This window comes from Sphaeramia orbicularis, chromosome 6 (genome assembly GCF_902148855.1).
Source record: "Sphaeramia orbicularis chromosome 6, fSphaOr1.1, whole genome shotgun sequence".
In the NCBI taxonomy this organism is placed as follows: Eukaryota; Metazoa; Chordata; class Actinopteri; order Kurtiformes; family Apogonidae; genus Sphaeramia; species Sphaeramia orbicularis.
In genome coordinates, this window is record NC_043962.1 from 8,462,123 (window position 1) to 8,480,597 (window position 18,475).

At 36.6% G+C, this 18,475-nt stretch overlaps 1 protein-coding gene across 5 annotated transcripts in view; it reads left to right on the forward strand.

Annotated features, from left to right (window-relative positions):
* The first annotated feature begins 2,153 nt into the window (after positions 1 to 2,153).
* The window catches only part of ppp6r3 (protein phosphatase 6, regulatory subunit 3), a 35,828-nt gene continuing 19,506 nt past the window's right edge, over positions 2,154 to 18,475 (forward strand). For all 5 annotated transcript variants that reach the window (XM_030136209.1, XM_030136210.1, XM_030136211.1 and 2 more), the window contains exons 1-12: positions 2,154 to 2,344; positions 4,467 to 4,633; positions 4,730 to 4,961; positions 7,266 to 7,452; positions 8,582 to 8,719; positions 11,147 to 11,212; positions 13,435 to 13,547; positions 14,827 to 14,940; positions 15,829 to 15,955; positions 16,869 to 17,021; positions 17,985 to 18,134; positions 18,414 to 18,475. The exon at positions 18,414 to 18,475 is cut by the window's right edge and continues 3 nt beyond it. In XM_030136209.1, the coding sequence (XP_029992069.1) occupies positions 4,735 to 4,961; positions 7,266 to 7,452; positions 8,582 to 8,719; positions 11,147 to 11,212; positions 13,435 to 13,547; positions 14,827 to 14,940; positions 15,829 to 15,955; positions 16,869 to 17,021; positions 17,985 to 18,134; positions 18,414 to 18,475 (1,337 nt within the window). In that variant the 5' untranslated portion in view covers positions 2,154 to 2,344; positions 4,467 to 4,633; positions 4,730 to 4,734. The remainder of the gene's footprint in view (positions 2,345 to 4,466; positions 4,634 to 4,729; positions 4,962 to 7,265; positions 7,453 to 8,581; positions 8,720 to 11,146; positions 11,213 to 13,434; positions 13,548 to 14,826; positions 14,941 to 15,828; positions 15,956 to 16,868; positions 17,022 to 17,984; positions 18,135 to 18,413) is intronic.

The following is an 18,475-nucleotide window of genomic DNA, read 5'->3' on the forward strand; positions in this document are numbered from 1 at the left end:
GTATTTCCACACTATAAAAAGCAACTTGTAAAATAAAAAATGCTGCAGATACTGTAAATACTCCCCCATTACTACTAACCTACTTCTACTAAAACCTACTTTTAAATGATTAACATGCTGCTGTTTATAAGTCTTTTATATCTGCTTTATTTTTTAGGACATTTTTAATCATCTTGTATTTTTTTGTTGTTGTGTCATTTGTCATTTTGATGTTGTTCTTTGATCTCCTCCGTTTTAAGAGGCTTTACCTTCTGCCAGGTCATTGAATGAATGTTTTATTCCAGACACAGAAAAAGCACGACACAACCACCAACAAAAGCAAATACCTGAAGCAAATAAACAATATTTAAAATGTATAATCTATACATATTCCATATTTACATATCAGCTAAGACATCTATACTACCCTCCATCCACCTTAAATGTACACTACCCTCCATCCACCTTAAATATACACTATTCTCCATCCACCTTAAATGTATGCTACCCTCCATCCACCTTAAATCTGTACTATCCTCCATCCACCTTAGATCTATACTATTCTCCATCCACCTTAAATCTATATTACCCTCCATCCACCTTAAATCTATACTATCCTCCATCCAAGTAAAAAAATACTACCCTCCATCCACCTTAAATCTATACTATCCTCCATCCAAGTAAAAAAATACTACCCTCCATCCTCCTTAAATCTATACTATTCTCCATCCACCTTAAATCTATATAACCCTCCATCCACCTTAAATCTATACTATCCTCCATCCAAGTAAAAAAATACTACCCTCCATCCACCTTAAATCTATACTATCCTCCATCCACCTTAAATCTATACTATCCTCCATCCACCCTAGCATCTATACTATTCTCCGTCCACCTTAAATCTATACTAACTCCTCCAAGGTGTTCCATAAATTCACCCACATATTGTCATGTATATGTGTTTCATTGTTGTTCATACCTTGAGTTTCTATTTATTTATTTATTTATTTATTTATTTATTTATTTATCTATTGTAAGTGGCAATGTTTTCTTCATGACATCAGAAATAATTAAATATTTCTTACTTTATTAAATGGTTAAATAAAGGTTAAATTAATACAATTAAATAACTTAAAAATAAGGCCTGACATTACCGCTGCATTAAATGTTAGTTATGAAAACTCAACTCAACTTTATTTAAAAACCCCTTTAAGGAAAACAACTGGTGAAACAAAGTGGTGTATAACCATCATAAAAATACACAACAAATACACAAAACATTTAAAAACTGGCAGAATATTGGTACAATCACGCTTATTTTTCTCAAGGCATTACAGGCCATTACTTATAGGTTATTATTGTTCTTCTTATTGTTGTTGTTGTTGTTGTTAGTGTTATTATTATTTTTTGACACAACTGTTAATATAGTCTTTGCACTTCTCAAGTTCATCCTTCGGGCCTATCTATGTAGCTATTAATGAATATATAAAATAACAACAATAATAATCATAATAATAATTTCTACACAAACATATCATGGTGAAAACAGACTGAAATGCAGTATGAAACCATCCTGTGCTTTTGGGACTTGATAAAATAGTCTTTCCACATTCTACATTCTATTACAAAATAAAGATCAGATCTCTAATGATTTTATAGGTCATTCGTGAAAAGTCCGTGTGTACCAGTGTAAATAAAGATGTAATAGTTCTCATCAGAGGTGCAGGATGATGGATTATTGAGTGAAACAGAAAATAAAGGCATTTATCAGGAATATGGGCGTTTCTCATCAGGCAAAGGGCGTGTTCACACTGTGAGAGTATGTTTGATATAGCACCCGATACAAACGCACGGGTGGATACACATAGCTTATTCCGTCATACACTTCACCAAATATGATCCTTAACATGATAAATTAAACAAAAATAGGCCATGTACTGTTTGGCCTACTATCGGCAATTTAAGTATTTTGATAATTAATAAAAAAAAGTATAAACTCTTCGCTTTCGGGCTACAAGATAGAAATATCAATTACGATACGCCTTGAAGTAACTTGGTAGTTGGCCAATAAAAACGTAGCTGTGCTTTGAGTGACGAGACTATTAACCAATAGCTGTTCCGTGTTGGTTTGACTGACAGATGCTGCAGCTGTAGTGGGGGAAGGGGGCCGCTTAAGTTGATGGAACCGCCATCTTGAAAAGTGCCCTCCGATGATCTACCTTTTCGCGCCTGTCAGAACCAGTTTTAAACGCTTTATTTTCTTTCCAACAAACCCGTACTGTTATCGTGTTTGTGTCGGTAAGGCTTAGGACCAATGGCAAGATAAGCTACATGCTGGAGACTCGTCGTTTACCGTTGTGTATCGGTAGGTACACTTGCCAGCATATGCACTTGGTGCTGTAGAGACGATTAGCCAGCAGTCTTTAGGTAACCGGCTAACGTTAGCTTGCTAACAAGAAGCACACTTGGTCATTTCAGCTCTGTATTTTCAAACACTCCTGCTGTATCTTGAGCCAGTACATAGGGGATGTTGCGATTACATAACGTTTACCTAAAGCTACAGCCTTAATGCATAAGGGCCACTAATGTGACAATTAATGTTCGGTTAGCTTCGTAGCTCACCGATACCGGTCAGTGTGACGCAAGTTAACCTTCGTATCCAATGCTAGTTTCAACTCGATTTTGCTTCGTTTGCTTTCCTTTCAATAGATAACCCGAGCTCTTGGTGCATATAAATAGGCCTTAGCCGGTGTGTTTCTGTACCGTTAGTGGTACCTGTTGTGTGGCCTGGTATGTAAACGGACTGACGTTGCTGCAAACGTCGTATTTCAGTCAAGCGTGAACAACGTTAGTCAGACTTAGACTGTATACAGAATGTAACGTTATAGAAGACTGTATCAGTGGTTATCAACTAACTGCCTTACCGGTGGTGACCTTGGCTGCGTACAGATTTCATTAACTGTATCTAGGTGAATGTACATCACAGAGTCATGACATTTATACAGAAACCTTTGCGTTGTATCAGTGGATCGCAGAAGGACCGCAGTTCTGTTTTTACCAGTAAAAAGTCTGTTGTTGTTTTGACAGGAACATACATATATCTGCAGGAAGGGGGTCAAATCTAATCCTGTCACAACGCTTGAAGGATGACTGTTTGTGATCCCCCACCAGGCACTTGCAAACCTTTGTTTACCTGACATTTTGCTGTGTTGCCTGGTTTTATTGCCTTGTTGTTAATGGGTTTGTGTTGTGTGTATTTGGGGACCCAGTACAGGTTAGACTGGTTATTGGAAACTTTGTACTAATAACATTATTTACAGTTGAAATAATTATTACATGTGGCAGATTATGGTTGTTGAAATATTGGAACAAAACACTACAGATGTAGACTACTTGTCAGGGCCATACCACAACAGGGTGTAGATTTCACATTTTAGTGTTGATAGTAGGCCTAGTTGTAGAGCCACTGTCTCTGCTCGTCTAACATTCACTAACATTTGCTGTGATCATCTGAATGCACTCCACTAATGTATATTTTTCTTGTTTCATTTGCAACTCTCTTCATGAACAAGAAATAGAGCCAGGCAGTACATAGAATTTATTCAATTAATGGAGACTTAGATCTCTGGAAATAGTAATTAATGCCTAAATCGCAGAACAAAAGAGTATTTTTGAATGATGTTTTGACCTCAGATCATTAAAATTTTAAATTGTCCTCCATAACATTAAAAAATAGGGCCATATTGCCCTGCTCTACCAAGAATAGAAGCTTCTGTAACTAAAATTAGCATAGTAAGTAAGTGGTCACTTAATCTCTGGAGTTGTGTTGGATTCAAGCCTCTTGATTACAGGACAGTAAAGAAATAAAGTTATTAGAGAAATTCAATTGTAGTTACATTAGCTTATTGAGTTTGGTATTTCATTAATTTTTAATTGGTATTGAATAAATGAGATCCTGAAATGCCCTTAATGTCATTTGTATTCTTGTGGATAGAATTCAGTGAATTTCCAAGGCAAAAAACCAGTACATTGGGATCTTTATTTATAATTTGGCTGTTATCGCTATCACACTGGCCCAGTACTGTTTTACAGATCTGTGAATCACACTCAGGTTAACTCCTCGTTACAGCAATAAAAAGGTGAAATTGACAGAAATGATAAGATTGATGTGGAGTGGTGTTGATCTCTTGGGAGTGGTTGTAACCTGTACATCTACAGTTTGAACTTGTATATGACTCATTTTAAAGTTCAGGTTATGCCTTTGGACTTGATGGAAAACATTTAGATTTTGTTTAATAAAGGTACAGTTTTGTCATTTGTTGCAGTTGAATGCAGATGTACATATAGAGTCTTTCTTGTTCCAGTTAATACTTGAATGATGTGTACTTTTGTAGTTTCAGGTAAGATTAAAATGAGATGAAATGTCAAAGTCAGTGGAGTGTACCAGTAACAGTATATCTCTTATTCCTTGTGTGTGTGTTTGACAGGTGTGTGCTGTTGAACTGCTGTATGTGTGCTGTTTGTCAGTCTGTCCGTCACCGCTGTCTGCCTTTCTGTCCGTCCGGCTCGCCTGGAATGGGCCAAAACTCCCAAAGACTAGAACACACTTCTTTTTAACCTGAGCTCCATCATCTGGACTCCAGAATACCCACAGGTAAGCAGAAGGACGCCTGTACTCCTCTCCTTCAGCACTCCTACAACAGTGTGCAAAAATGCACGCCTCTGATCTCTGTGTTCCTTTTTATTACAGCCAACATGTTTTGGAAATTTGACCTCCACACCACGTCCCACATTGATACGCTGCTGGAGAAGGAGGATGTGACTCTGACAGAGGTGATGGATGAAGATGACGTCCTGCAGGAGTGCAAAGCCCAGAACCACAAACTGGTGGACTTCCTGTTGAGACCCCAGTGCATGGAGGACCTGGTCACCTATATCACACAGGAACCCAGCCCTGATGTTGAGGAGAAAGTGAAATACAAGTAAGACACTGATGCAGCTGTGCACTGGGTTTAGGTCAGGGTTGGCTATTGGTTGAGGCCGTATGTTTTTATAATTAATGTGCATATTTTTACTCTGAGCACCTTACAGAACATAAAAACCCTTTACAATGGTATTTTGCGTTGACAATTAAGCTTATTCTTATTTTAGCTCTCACTCTCACTCAGCTTTTAAATATCTGAAACATGAATCTTTGTTACTGTTTATGACAGAAATTACGCCTTTTAAAAGACGATGGATGTAAAATAGAATCACTGAATTATTTGGAAACTGGGAAACCATTTTACAAAGCTGTGGACTTATAAATTATAGATAGCGTGTTTTTGGTAGTTTAGAGTTAAAGAATATGAAGGTCACAGAATGAAATTAACATATTAACCAGGGGTGTCAAACATCCGACCTGTGGACCAAAACTGGCTGCCAAATCTGGCCCAGGGGATGAATTGGTGAAATGCAAAAATTACACTGAAGATATTAACAATCAGAGGTATTAAACTCATTTTAGTTCAAGGGATTAGATCTCAGGTGGGTTGGTTCAGTAACACCCTATCATAATAACCTATAATAACTTCTGTTTTGATATAATAACCCTTGAATTTATTCTGAGCTTTAATGAACATCTACATGATCTTTATTAAATTCTTCATTTATACTGAAAAAAACTCAAAATGAAGAGAATAATAAATGGTGATAAATCACTTAAGAAAAGTTCAAATAGAGGAAAATTCATTTGGGAACTTTGTCTAAAGTAGCACTGGGTCTTTATGGGTTAATCTCCACGATGGGCTTATAATAAATGTCTGATACTGGCCTAGGAAAATACATGATTTACACAGAAAATTGTATATGCATATTATAATAAATGGTGCAAAATCACTTAAAGTGAGCTTACCTACGCAGAGAAATTTATTTGGGAACTGCCACAAAGGTAGCACTGGGTCCTTATGAGTTAATATTTTGTTAAACCTTATTAAAGTAACAACTAAAAGCAGATTAGCAAATAATTAACACAACATTGTGAACCAAAAAGGAGCAAATAGAGAACACCAGGTTTAGTAAATGCACAAGTTCCTCTTCATCCCCATCATAAGACTTACTGTAGATGACCTGGTGGTATTGCACAGTGCTGTGGAAAAGACATTGTGCTCGAAGTAGTGGAGTTGGAGTGGGTAAGACTTATGGATGTTTGTTTTCATCCTCTGACTGCTGCTGTTAAATCAGTTGCCACAGAATAATACTCATAAAGATGTCTTCTCTTTGGCTTTTCACACCACATAGGATGTTGATTTCATGTGCACAGATATTTTATCTGGCGTGGACAGTCTGTTTATTTATTATGTTTCATTGTGTTTTTATCTTAGTATTCTATCTTTTAATTATGTTTTTATTGTATTTATTTTACTGTACAGCACTTTGGAAAGCTTTGTGTTTGTTTAAATTTGTGCTTTAGAAGTAAAAATGGATTGGATTAGGTTTAGACTGAGTAGAAGTATTTCACCTCTATACAAAGCAGTGATCATGTAAAAAACACATGGCTAGTGGTGGGTATCATTAAGACATTATCGTTATTGATACTGCTGATTGGTACGGTACTTTAACGGTTGTTATTGCTTCTTTTTTTACAGTTCATTTAAGATTTTTAGAACTAATCACCATTACAGATTCTGTCATGATAATGCAAAACCAAAAAATTAATTACTTACAGGAAAAGAAAATAGCCTTTCATTCATTATTCTTAAGAATAAAACTATATGCTGAATTTTTACTTCATTAGTTTTTTTCTTATTTTGACAGTCTTGTATTTGTTGGAGTTGATAGACTGTAGAACCATTGGACTTATGGATGTTGGCAGTGTATTTCATCCTCTGACTGCTGCTGTTCACAAAAGCTGCTGTGAAATGATGACACTAATTCCACTCTGTTGTAAATATGTATATAGTCATTAGTGTGTTATTAATTATTACTTTTATTGTTATTATTTGTGTTTTGCACTATCTTTATGCTGCACAATTTTTCTTGCACTTTATTCTGTTGCTGGCTTGACCACTGAGTTTCCCCGTTGTGGGATCAGTAAAATCTAGTCTAATCTAATCTAATCTAATCTAAATCAGATGCCATAGACTAATCCTGTGTTCATACACACTGTTTAGACTCAGTAGTTGTTTGACGTGTGTGTATTCTGTGTCTGTTCTTTCAGGTGTCTGTGTTAGTTCTCATTTGTCCATGTCATGGTTCTTCTTGGTGGTTCTTCTGGGTTCACCTGGACTTGTTCGTTTTCTTTTCAGGTATCCTAACATATCCTGTGAGCTGTTGACCTCAGACGTGAGCCAGATCAACGACCGACTGGGAGAAGATGAAAAACTGCTGATGAAACTGTACGGCTTCCTTCAGAACGAGCCTCCTCTCAATCCACTTCTGGCTAGCTTCTTCTCAAAGGTCCTGTCCATTCTCATAGGCCGTAAACCAGAACAGGTAAGACCGCCGTCGGAGTCTTTAACCCTTTAAAGACCATGTGTGTCTCCAGCCTCGTCTCTGCATCCCCCGTCATTCAGATTACAGTTACTCCTCAACCATTGGCGCTATTGACAACATTCATACGGCATCTGAAAGCTGAGATTCAGATGTATGTCCCACATCAGGGTAGAGGCCTGCATTGGCTGGGGGTGGGGGTGGGGGGGTGGATGGAAGTGGGCGGGGCAGAGAGTAACGGACCACAACAGGCAGACAGCAGCAGGTGCAGTCGGTGAGAGACGTTGATAGTGCTTTTTTGGACACTAATGTGTGTTTGACACGTTTTTGTCGAGTTTCACTGGTTTTTCCCAGCTTTTATCTGTATTTTTGCAGTGTATGTATAGTTCATTGATTGGTGTATTTTATCAGTAAATATTCTATAAATGAATGTGTAGAGTGTCGTGTCCCCCCCCCCTCCCCCATCCTAACCACACGCGCGTGTATTCCCCCCACAGGAAACATTGAAATGTATAGTGTGGCGGCAATGATTTTGCCGTGGTGCTGCACCACGGCAAAACCTTACCTACCTTACATATATACAGAAATATACCAGTGTTTCTGATGGTATATTTCTGTATATAATTAAATCTATATGCAGATCTCTCCAGAGCATACACAGATGCAGTGTCTGTATTTGAATCAGATGATGGATGTTTTTGTCAGTGAAATGAGGGGCTCTGTCTACAACTAGACAGAAAGTGAACACAGACTATCACACAGGATAAAAATGACTAGAAAGAACTAAAAATAATAAGAATATGGAGGTAGATGCTGAACCCATGGAAAATAGTTAAAAGTTCATTTCTATAATCTCATAAAGTTTCATTATTAACATTTACAGGTGTTTTTCATAATTATGATAACATAATTTAAGTCTGTTTTTATTTTTGCATTAAGACACTGTTTTAAGCATTTATTACATATAATAATGATAAATAATGGACAGATATTGAAGGTGAAGTTCTTCCTGACGTTTTCTGACATTTTTATAGCAAAACAACATAAATAAATCTAGGCCTGTTGTAATGGTCGTCCTGATAGGGTTAAAACACTGACTCGGATGTGCTCTTCTTCTTTTCTTTGTGTGTAGATAGTGGATTTTTTGCGGAAGCGTGAGGATTTCGTAGACTTGATGATCAAACACATTGGGACGTCTGCCATCATGGACCTGCTGCTCAGAATGCTCACCTGCATTGAACCACAACAGCTACGACAGGATGTCCTTAATGTGGGTACCTGATTTAATGGGATGTGTTGTGTTTTACATTTCTTGCTTTTTTGACACTTAATCCCGTGGATTCTTTTAAAATCTAAATTAGGGATGATAAACTCATTTCATTTCAGGTTCCACATTCAGACTAATATGATCTAAAGTGGATCAGATCAGAATAATAACAGAATGACCTATAAATAATGACAACCACAAACTTTTCTCTGCGGTTTAGAGTGAAAAAAGTAAAATTACGTTATGATAATGTTTTTAATATATCTACAGACTATCCTTTAAAACATGTGAATAACATGATCAACCTTAATAAAAACAAGTGTAATTTTACCAATTTTCTGCTTCAGTTTATCATTTCCAAATGTACCTTATAACTTATAGGTCACAGTAGATCTACAAATACACGTACATTTAATAACAGGCAGAATATTGGTACAATTACACTGATTTATACAAAGACATTTCATGTTCATATTTGTTCATATTTTTGTGAAATGATAGTTTGTAGATGTAAACATTTTCATGTAATTTTACTTTTTTTTAAATGAACATTTGTATTTGTCATTATTTATAGGTTATACTGCTATTCTATTGGTCTGATCCACTTAAGATCATATTAGTCTGAATGTGGAACCTGAACTAACATGAATTTGACACTGTTGATTGTTAATATCTTCAGTGTAATTTTTACTAGTTCATCTCAAGGGTCAGATTGGAGTCTGTGGTGGCCGGTTTTGGCCCACGGGCCATATGTTTGGCTCCTTTGATTTAAATTGTAGTTTAATAGTCATGTGTGGAGCAAAATAATTCATATAAAAGTCGTAATTCTTAGAATCAGTGATTCTTAGTCAATTTCGTAAATGCTCTTGATAGAATGAACAATATGGGACTGAGCGGTTAGTGCATGGAATATGTCGTTTATATTATATTATGATATGATATTATGGAAAGGCAAAAATTTGGGCATATAAATAATTCTATATAGAAATTAATTTAATAAAGGCTAACACTTAGAACATTTATTTTACTTACTTATTTAACCTTTATTTAACCAGGTCGGTCAATTGAGAACCAGGTTTCATGTACAATGATGACCTGGTCAAGAGGCAGCAGAACAGGCAGATAAAACAGTAAAAACTGGAAAAGCACTCGGAGAGCGCAGATCAGTGCCCCCCCCCCCCCCCCCCCCCCCCCAGATCACCACCAAAATTTAATCATTTGTTCCTTGTGCCAGTATCAACATTTCCTGATTTTTCATTCAAATCCATCCATAACTTTTTGAGTTATCTTGCACACAGACAGACAAACCAACGCCGGCAAAAACATAACCTCCTTGGCGGAGGTAATAAAACAAGTTACAAAGTTACATAATGAGCCACAAAAGTACTAAAAGAGTATTATTTACGGTATTTACAATAATACATTTTTAAAAGGAGTAGTTATTTACAGTAAGAATATAAAAACAGATTATTCAGTTTACAACATGTCTAACCAACAAACTACACGCAATGAATGTTCTAACTATGAGTTTGTAAAGGTCATGTTGAAGGGTAGAATTAAGAATAAATGGTGACACTGTTTGTCTTCATATGATGTTTTGGATAACAGTGTTTTCCCTGGTTTGACTTGAGTGAACTCATAGACCATGTATGCGGTGGATTCACCGTCAAACCCCTCCTTTTACCGCCTTCTACTGCAGCAGTTACACAACATAGTTCAGACTAAATTACAAGGTGCTAGTTTTGTATTTGTGTTGTATGTTTTCATCTTTTGGCCCCAGTACATCACAGTAAAACTGTCTGAAACAAGTCTGTCTTAATATGGGAAAAGGAATCGTAACAGACCAGAATTAGGATGTAAAGTATGTATGATGGATTAAGTAATGAAGAAACTGAAAGGTAGTACCAGCAGAATAAAAGTGGTCAGAATTCAGGAGGTGAAATAATTAGATGGTGTTTTTTTTTTCCCTTCATGTCAGATGTCTTCTCCGTCCTTACATCATCATCTTTTTACTTATTTCTCTGTTAGTATCATTTATGAAATTGTGTTTTGTGAGGTTGCAGTGACCCTCAATTTTGACTTTTTTGGTTCGAAAATGTCAACACCATCATGTTCTCCTGTTACATGTTTGTGTTTAATATTCTTCACAACTGATGCATCCAGTCATGTGAGGTCACAGAGACCTTGACCTTTGACCCTTGAATCCTAAACAGTTCATCCTTGACTCAGTCAGACCACTCTAAGAAACATTTGAGTTAAAACTGTGAAATATAGTGTTTATAAATGAGAGATGAGTTAAAATGTCAGTATCAAACACACCGATTACAAAATAAGGATTTCAGCTCAACACTGTGTCTAAGATCTCTGGTTTTATCTCCTGGTTTTCCACGTATATTCAGTCCATCCTAATATCATTAATCTGTTTTTTAGTGGCTGAATGAGGAGAAAGTGATCCAGAGACTGGTGGACATGGTACAGCCCTCTCAGGATGAAGATGTGAGTTTCTAAAGTCTCTAATATCTGTGTGTGTGTTGGTTGTGAACGTTGTAACAGTTTCATAAATCCAGAGGTGTTTTCAGTGACATGTTGTAAAACTGCACAGACAGGTGTTCTTTAGTGCAGGAATGTTAAATGCATTTTAGTTCAGGTTCCACATTCAGACCAGTATAATCTCAAGTGGATCAGATCAGTAAAACAATAAATGAACATAAATAAAACTCTAAATACTGACAACTGATTTTTTTTCTTTTTGTTTTTTTTAATGTAATAAAGTAAAATTACATTAAAATGTTAATATTTACGTTCTGTCTTTTCACAAAAAAATTGACTAACCTGAACAACTACAAACACATGAAATAAAATAAAATGTATTTCTATTTTTAACAATACTATGCTTCAGGTTATCATTTACACATGCATTACAATTCATAGATCACAGTGGATCTACAAAGGTATTTAACATTTAGAAACAGGCAGAATATCGATCAAAATGAGTTTATTTTTCTTAAGAAATTTTAGGTTGTTTATATATATTCAGGTTAATTTGTAAATGTAAATATTTTCATGCCATTTTACTTTTTTAGCACTAAACGAAGAAATATTTGAACTTGTTTTTCATAGGTTTATATGCTGTTATTTTACTGGTCCAGCCCATTTCAGATCCACTTGAGCTTTATTTGGCGCCTAACTAAAATGAGTTTGATTGGTAATATCTTCAGTGTAATTGTTGCATGTCACAAATTCATCCCATGGACTGGATTGGACCCTTTGGCGGCACAGGCTGCATGTTTGACATCTGTGCTTTAGTGGGTAAATATCATACCTGACCAGAGCTAGACAATAGGACTGTGACTGCAAACATTATATTGCCCTTTGACCTCTTATTTATTCATTTAATTTCAGGATCATACCTTTGACAGTGCCTATCACTACGGTGTACACAGGCCTACGTCAATGATTATATTTACATGCACATTAATATTTCATCATCACATATTCACAGGACATTCAGAACTTGTATCTGATTTGAGTTTATAAAAACATGTGTCCTTACACCTGGAGACAAAGGTCCTCTGGTAAAGATGGACCAAAAGAAAAGTCCACATTTTGGGACAGATGGAGAAAAACAACGACTAGTAATCATGATGAAAGAGGATATAAATAGCTTTGGTTCTAAGCAAATATTAAAGAACTGAACTTTACCAGAAGGGAAAGAAAATTAACTTTTTTTTTTTTTTAAACCAAAGAGTAAATACACAGAGGAAATAAAAACACCTTTTTGAGTTAATTTGGACAAACCCTTATAGTATACCTGTAGTGACTGTTCATTGGTGTGTATTTCATAGATCATGTGTAATCCTAGTGGTTCTGTTGGTAACTTGTGTTGTTGAGTACTAAGTCACTGCTCCGTCAGTCAGATATGATCAGATTTCCTCCTTCATGGGCTGTTCCAGCACCAGTACTGACCCAGACTGGTTGTGTTGTCCTATTACCTGGGCTGAGATGGAGTTGTCACTGACCCCGTGCAGCAGACTCCAGTCTAAGATGACATATTATTGCCCAGTGCTGGGTCACATCTCTAGGACAATGGTAGAGTGGAAAGGTTACGACTGAACAAACAAACAACACCAACATGTATTTTCACTCGGTCCATCTCACTGATTGATACTGGTTTACTCACACTAATCACCTGGAATCTACGATGGTACGTCACTTACAGACAATGGCTGCTCCTGTAGGTTCTGACCCCACACATAATTCACCTAATAAAAGGTCCAGTGTGGTGCATTTATGGCCTTTTTTCATGAATTTGTGCCTCTCTTGCTTGTAAGTAATACAGAAAGCACAATTTACGTCATTAACATGACCAGTACAGGTAGACTTTGAATCACACTGTGGATCAGGTGACTGATAAGCTGTTTTCTCCATCTGCCTCCATATTCTGTTTCAGAATAAAAACCTGAAAACATATTTTAAATGAAATCAACAGCACTTTATGTTGTTTTTTAGGATTAGTGCTGTGTGTAACAGTGCCTGCAGTGCCGCCTGCTGGCACCATAATGAAGCCTAGATCATTTACTCAAAACAAGTTGATTCACTGTTCCATTTTTGTGCCTTTTCAACACTTTGCTTCAGGTTTCCTTGACATTTGATGGAAATGCAGCTGTTGTTTTGTGTGTGTTATCCATTGAAATGGCTTTATTTGTGTTTGAATGCAGAGACACTCCAACGCCTCCCAATCGTTGTGTGAGATCATCAGACTAAGTCGAGACCAGATGTTCCAGGTCCAGGGCTGCTCTGAGCCGGACCCACTACTGTCTACACTTGAAAAGTATGTATTCATGTTGTAACCCAGGGTGTTCAGGTGGATTTGATACTGTTCTGTATAGTTTATTACACATGCTGTCGTAATACATTTTTTGATTGGACATTGATGTTATTGTGTTGGTTCATCGTATCTGAATAATTCAAGTCTAAGCATGAAGCATACATGTTTCCATCAACCATGTATTAGATCTCGATTGACGATTTGGATGTTTTATACAAACAGCTGTAGAGACCACATGAAGATGCCTCTAACAGCAAATGTATTTTTTATCTTCTTATTTGAAAATTAACTTGTGATGGATAGGGGTGTAAGAAAATATTGGTTCTGCTCTGCAATATATTGCGATATTTCATTTCACAATACTGTATCGATATTTAAAAGTACTGTATCAATATTTTTAGGTATTTATTCAAATGCAGATATTGTGGAGGTTCATTTTGGTTTTTTGTTTTTGTTTTTTGTTTTTTATTATTTAATACTCTTTGATTAGATAATGTTAGTTCCTTTGTTGGGAATGCACAAAAATACTGTTCTGATGTTAGTTTTGAACTAATAGAATATGAACATTTGAACAGGATCTCAAATTGTAATGTCTGTAAAATAGAATTTCAGTTTGAACACAGGAACATTTTGTGAAATAGCATTAGATCCTTTCGTAATCAAATAAAAATGTTTAGTATTTGTGCATATTTCTGGTGTAATTCAATTCTTCAAGGAAATAATCATTAAAAAAAAACAAACAAAAAATTGCCTTTTTAACAGTATCGTGATATATTGTATTGTGATCCTAGTATTATGATTTGTATCGTATTGCCAGATTCTTGCTAATACACAGCCCTAGTGATGGACTAAGATGCACCTGGCTATTGAATAGCTTCAGTCTACGAATGAATTGGTCATACAGCTCCTCAAGAAGTTATTTGTGAAAAGTAATGAATAGAGGTGATTTTTCTGTATTTAATGCTGATTTCTTTCACCTTTTCACTCTTTCCATCACGGCCCAGCATAGACAAAGCAATGAAAATGATGTTCAAATAGTTCAACACTGTCTGTACATGTGTAACAATGTCCAATGTGTTTTAATTCTGCTGGGGTGGGGCATGTGACCCTGGGGAATAGGCACAGCAGAACTAATGTCCGAGCTTTTTCTCAGCCATACCTAAACAAAGCGCAATTACACCTCCACTACAGTAGGAGGCAGTGGTGCTTTTACACCTATATGTGGTCTGTCATAAGGTGTGTGAAATCCTGTAATGTTGTTGGGTGTCCTCTGCTTGTTTAGACAGGAGACGGTGGAGCAGTTGCTGTCCAATATCTTTGACAAAGACAAGAATGAATCTGCCATCGTCAGTGTTATCCAGATTCTCCTCACACTGTTTGAGACCAGGAGACCAGCGTAAGTCCTGTTGTCATTCAATAAATGCACTCAAGACATGTGTAAAGCTCAGCACTCTTATAAGGTTCTGTGTCACATAAAGTGAAAAACTCAACCAGGCATTTTACTTGTGTTCAAAAATCAGATTAGTGTTGTTTTAACCTTTTTAAGACCATGTGTGTCTCTGGTGCCATATTTACTCATCCACCGTCAAATGACCATAACTCATGAACCGTTCTGTCGACAAAATCCAACTGTCATCTTTTATCTGAGATTTGGTTCTTTTTATTGGTATGTAACACATGAGGGTAAAGGTAGAGGTGGTGGTGGAGGTGAAATTAAAGATTCCGAATGTAGGGAAAAAGAAAATTAGCTTCACAACAGCGAGAGACATAGAGGAATTAGTAAAGTGTGGCAGTTTCATTCTCAGTGGTGTGTGGTAGTGGTGTGCGAGTCTGTTTTTTTTCAGCCTGCTGGGCTTTTGTGGAATTATTTGACCTGACCCAACCCACCCCACAAATAAACTGACATTCTTTTGACCTACCCCAACCCAATCCGCAAGTGACCCGCTAATCCACACGTCACTAATGTAGAGTGCACCCCCATATAATCCCTGGACGGACCTGTCCATAGACGTGCTACATAAGTGGCAAACATATGGCCTGAGGGCCAAAACGGGCATGCCAAAGGTTTTAATTTGGCCCACAGTATAAATTTGGAAAGTGCAAAAATTATGTTAAATTTAATGAGTCAAAGGGTCATAGCTGATTTGGTTAAGGTTCCACATTCAGCCCAATTGTGATCTCAAGTAAAATAGTCGCATAATAACCTGTAAATAATAACTCTAAGTTTAAGTCAATCTTCGGGGTTCGTTGCCAACTTCATCAGAGTTTGTTGTTTGTGTTGTAGATTTGAGGGTCACATGGAGTGCCCCCCAGGGATGAACCACCCTTCATTCTCCGTTAACCACAGCATCCTGGAGGCTGTGAGACCCCGACTCAAAGACTTTCACCAGCTGCTACTGGAACCCCCAAAGGTAAAAACCACATGTAGGAAGAAGAAGTTTTATACAACAATGAAGTTACTGCTTTGAAATGTGCGTGTAAATATTTATTAATTCACCTTCTTTTCATATTTTAGTAAAGTTGTAAATGGAGTGGTTTCCAACCATTTTTATAAAAATAGAAAATCTGACAAATTGTTTTTAATGATATGATAAACTTTATTTGGAACATAAGTTGGAATGAAATATGAAGGTGAACAAAAGGCAAAGAGACATTACAAATTTAAATGGAACACTCCAGAATATTGAAGGGAACAAGTTAAACGAAAATACACAGTGTCCAACTATTTTATTGTCTCTTTAACAACACTTTATGTCCTAAATGCAGTTGGAAGAAGACAAGTTTATATGTATATGACTAATGTATGTAGTCCATAAAAAAGAACAGGACAGTTATTAAATGACTGGAAAATAGAACAGATGACACCATCCTTCAATAACTATTACTGTTATACTCCTATTCATTGGTTCAATGTCTGTGGAAAATAAGGGTTTATACATCTGATTAAATCGGATGATATTTTCAGTGTTTGATATTTAGTTCCACTCTATTCCACAAAACCACAATATAAAATACACATCTGTTTAAGATTTGTTCAAATGTTTCATATTTAGTTTTTCTCTCTGAATAATTTGTTTGTTATTTGTTATTCATTTATTTGTTGCTTTGTGTAATATTAGTGCTGTTTTAAATTTCAGCAGGTCCTTCATTTGAATGTCTGAGTTTTCTTATAAAGCTGACATTTACAGACCAGTCTGTTATTGAACTGGTATTTACATCCAGCTCGTTCCGATTCCGCTGAACTCTGTTAAACCCAGATGGAAACTCATGAATAGGAGTGAGCATGTTTTGCGTGTTTACTGAGTGTTGTTTCTCGTCCAACAGAAAAATGTGATGAAGACGACATGGGGGGTATTGGACCCCCCGGTGGGGAACACCAGACTGAACGTTGTCCGCCTGGTGGCCAGTCTGCTGCAGAGCAACACACACAGCATCAACACAGAACTCATCAACCTCAACACACTGGGAGTCATACTAGTGAGTACAACACCTTAAATGTGCCCCCCCCCCCCCATACACACACACTGACTGAACAATGCAGTACTCCCCCCTACCTCAGCCCAATAATCACAACTCTTCCACCTAGGTTTTAATTTGACCTTGTATATATCCTATATTACCTTGTATATATTCTTAATGTTGTATGTATGTGACTTTTATCTCTGTCAATGAGTTGACTTTTTGTATATTTTAGTATTTCTTTGTAGTTTTTGTATGTTGTTGATATTGTTCAGTGTAATTTTGTGTGATAATTTTAATTTTTCTTTTTGCACTTAAAGTATTTGCCGCTAAACTGATTTTCATTGTTCCTGTAACAGTGACAGTAAAGATCTATTCTATTTTATTCTATTCTATTCTACTTTCTGGTTGAATTGGGTTGGGCTTTAGTTATTACTCATTTCCCCTCCACATCAATATGCATGCTATCATGGTCATGGTGCATAGTTTCCTGCTACTTTAATTATATTTGCACACAGCAACTGTAACACACAATAATTTCCCCCGGGATGAATGGAGTACTGTGATTTGATCTTTAAATGTGGAAAAATGTTTCAGTAATTCTGTTGAAGCCTAGTTGGTTATTTTCATACATGGAAAACACATGGCAATGGATTTTCTACTAAAGGCTAAAAACAGGAGGTGGAAAGACAGAACATAGAACAGGTTACATGTAAAAACGTGTGCAGTACTTTGTTAGTGACCATCTCGTAAAGAAACTGGGACTCAGTGTCACCTCCTGCCACAGTTAGATCAGATTCTGTGGGAAAATGTTCTCGAAGTAAAATTTCACAGCTATAACAAATAGAACAATTTAATTCCAGCTTTTCTCTTTTATCTGATCACATCCTTGTTTTGCTGTGAATGCAGCAGTCATGGGTACATCATTAGTACACCAGCAATTTACTGATGTCATGTTTTTAATTGTTTGATTTTCTTTAGGATATGTATTTCAAATACATCTGGAACAACTTTCTCCATATTCAAGTGGAAATCTGCACAGCCATGATTCTGGCGATGCCCCCCGCCCCCACAGAGATCCAACCAGACACAGAGCAGGAACGTGCCAGGGAGAGCATCCTCATCAAACATGTAGGATTTACACCAGAAGTACACATCTGTATCCTCATCAGACATGTACCATTCACACTATAAATACACATCTGTATCCTCATCAGACATGTAGGATTTACACCAAAAATACACATCTGTATCCTCATCAAATATTTATTTATTATATATAATATTGAGGTCCAACCAAGACAAAAAACCAAACAGACCTATTTAAACTCGTCTGCTTCCATCCTCATGTGTCTGAGCGGCAGCACCATGATGGAGCTGTGCTTAATGTGTTGGTATTTCTTTCTCCAGCTGTTTCAAAAGTGCCAGTTTATACAGAGAATTGTCGACGCCTGGAGCTCCAATGAGAAGGA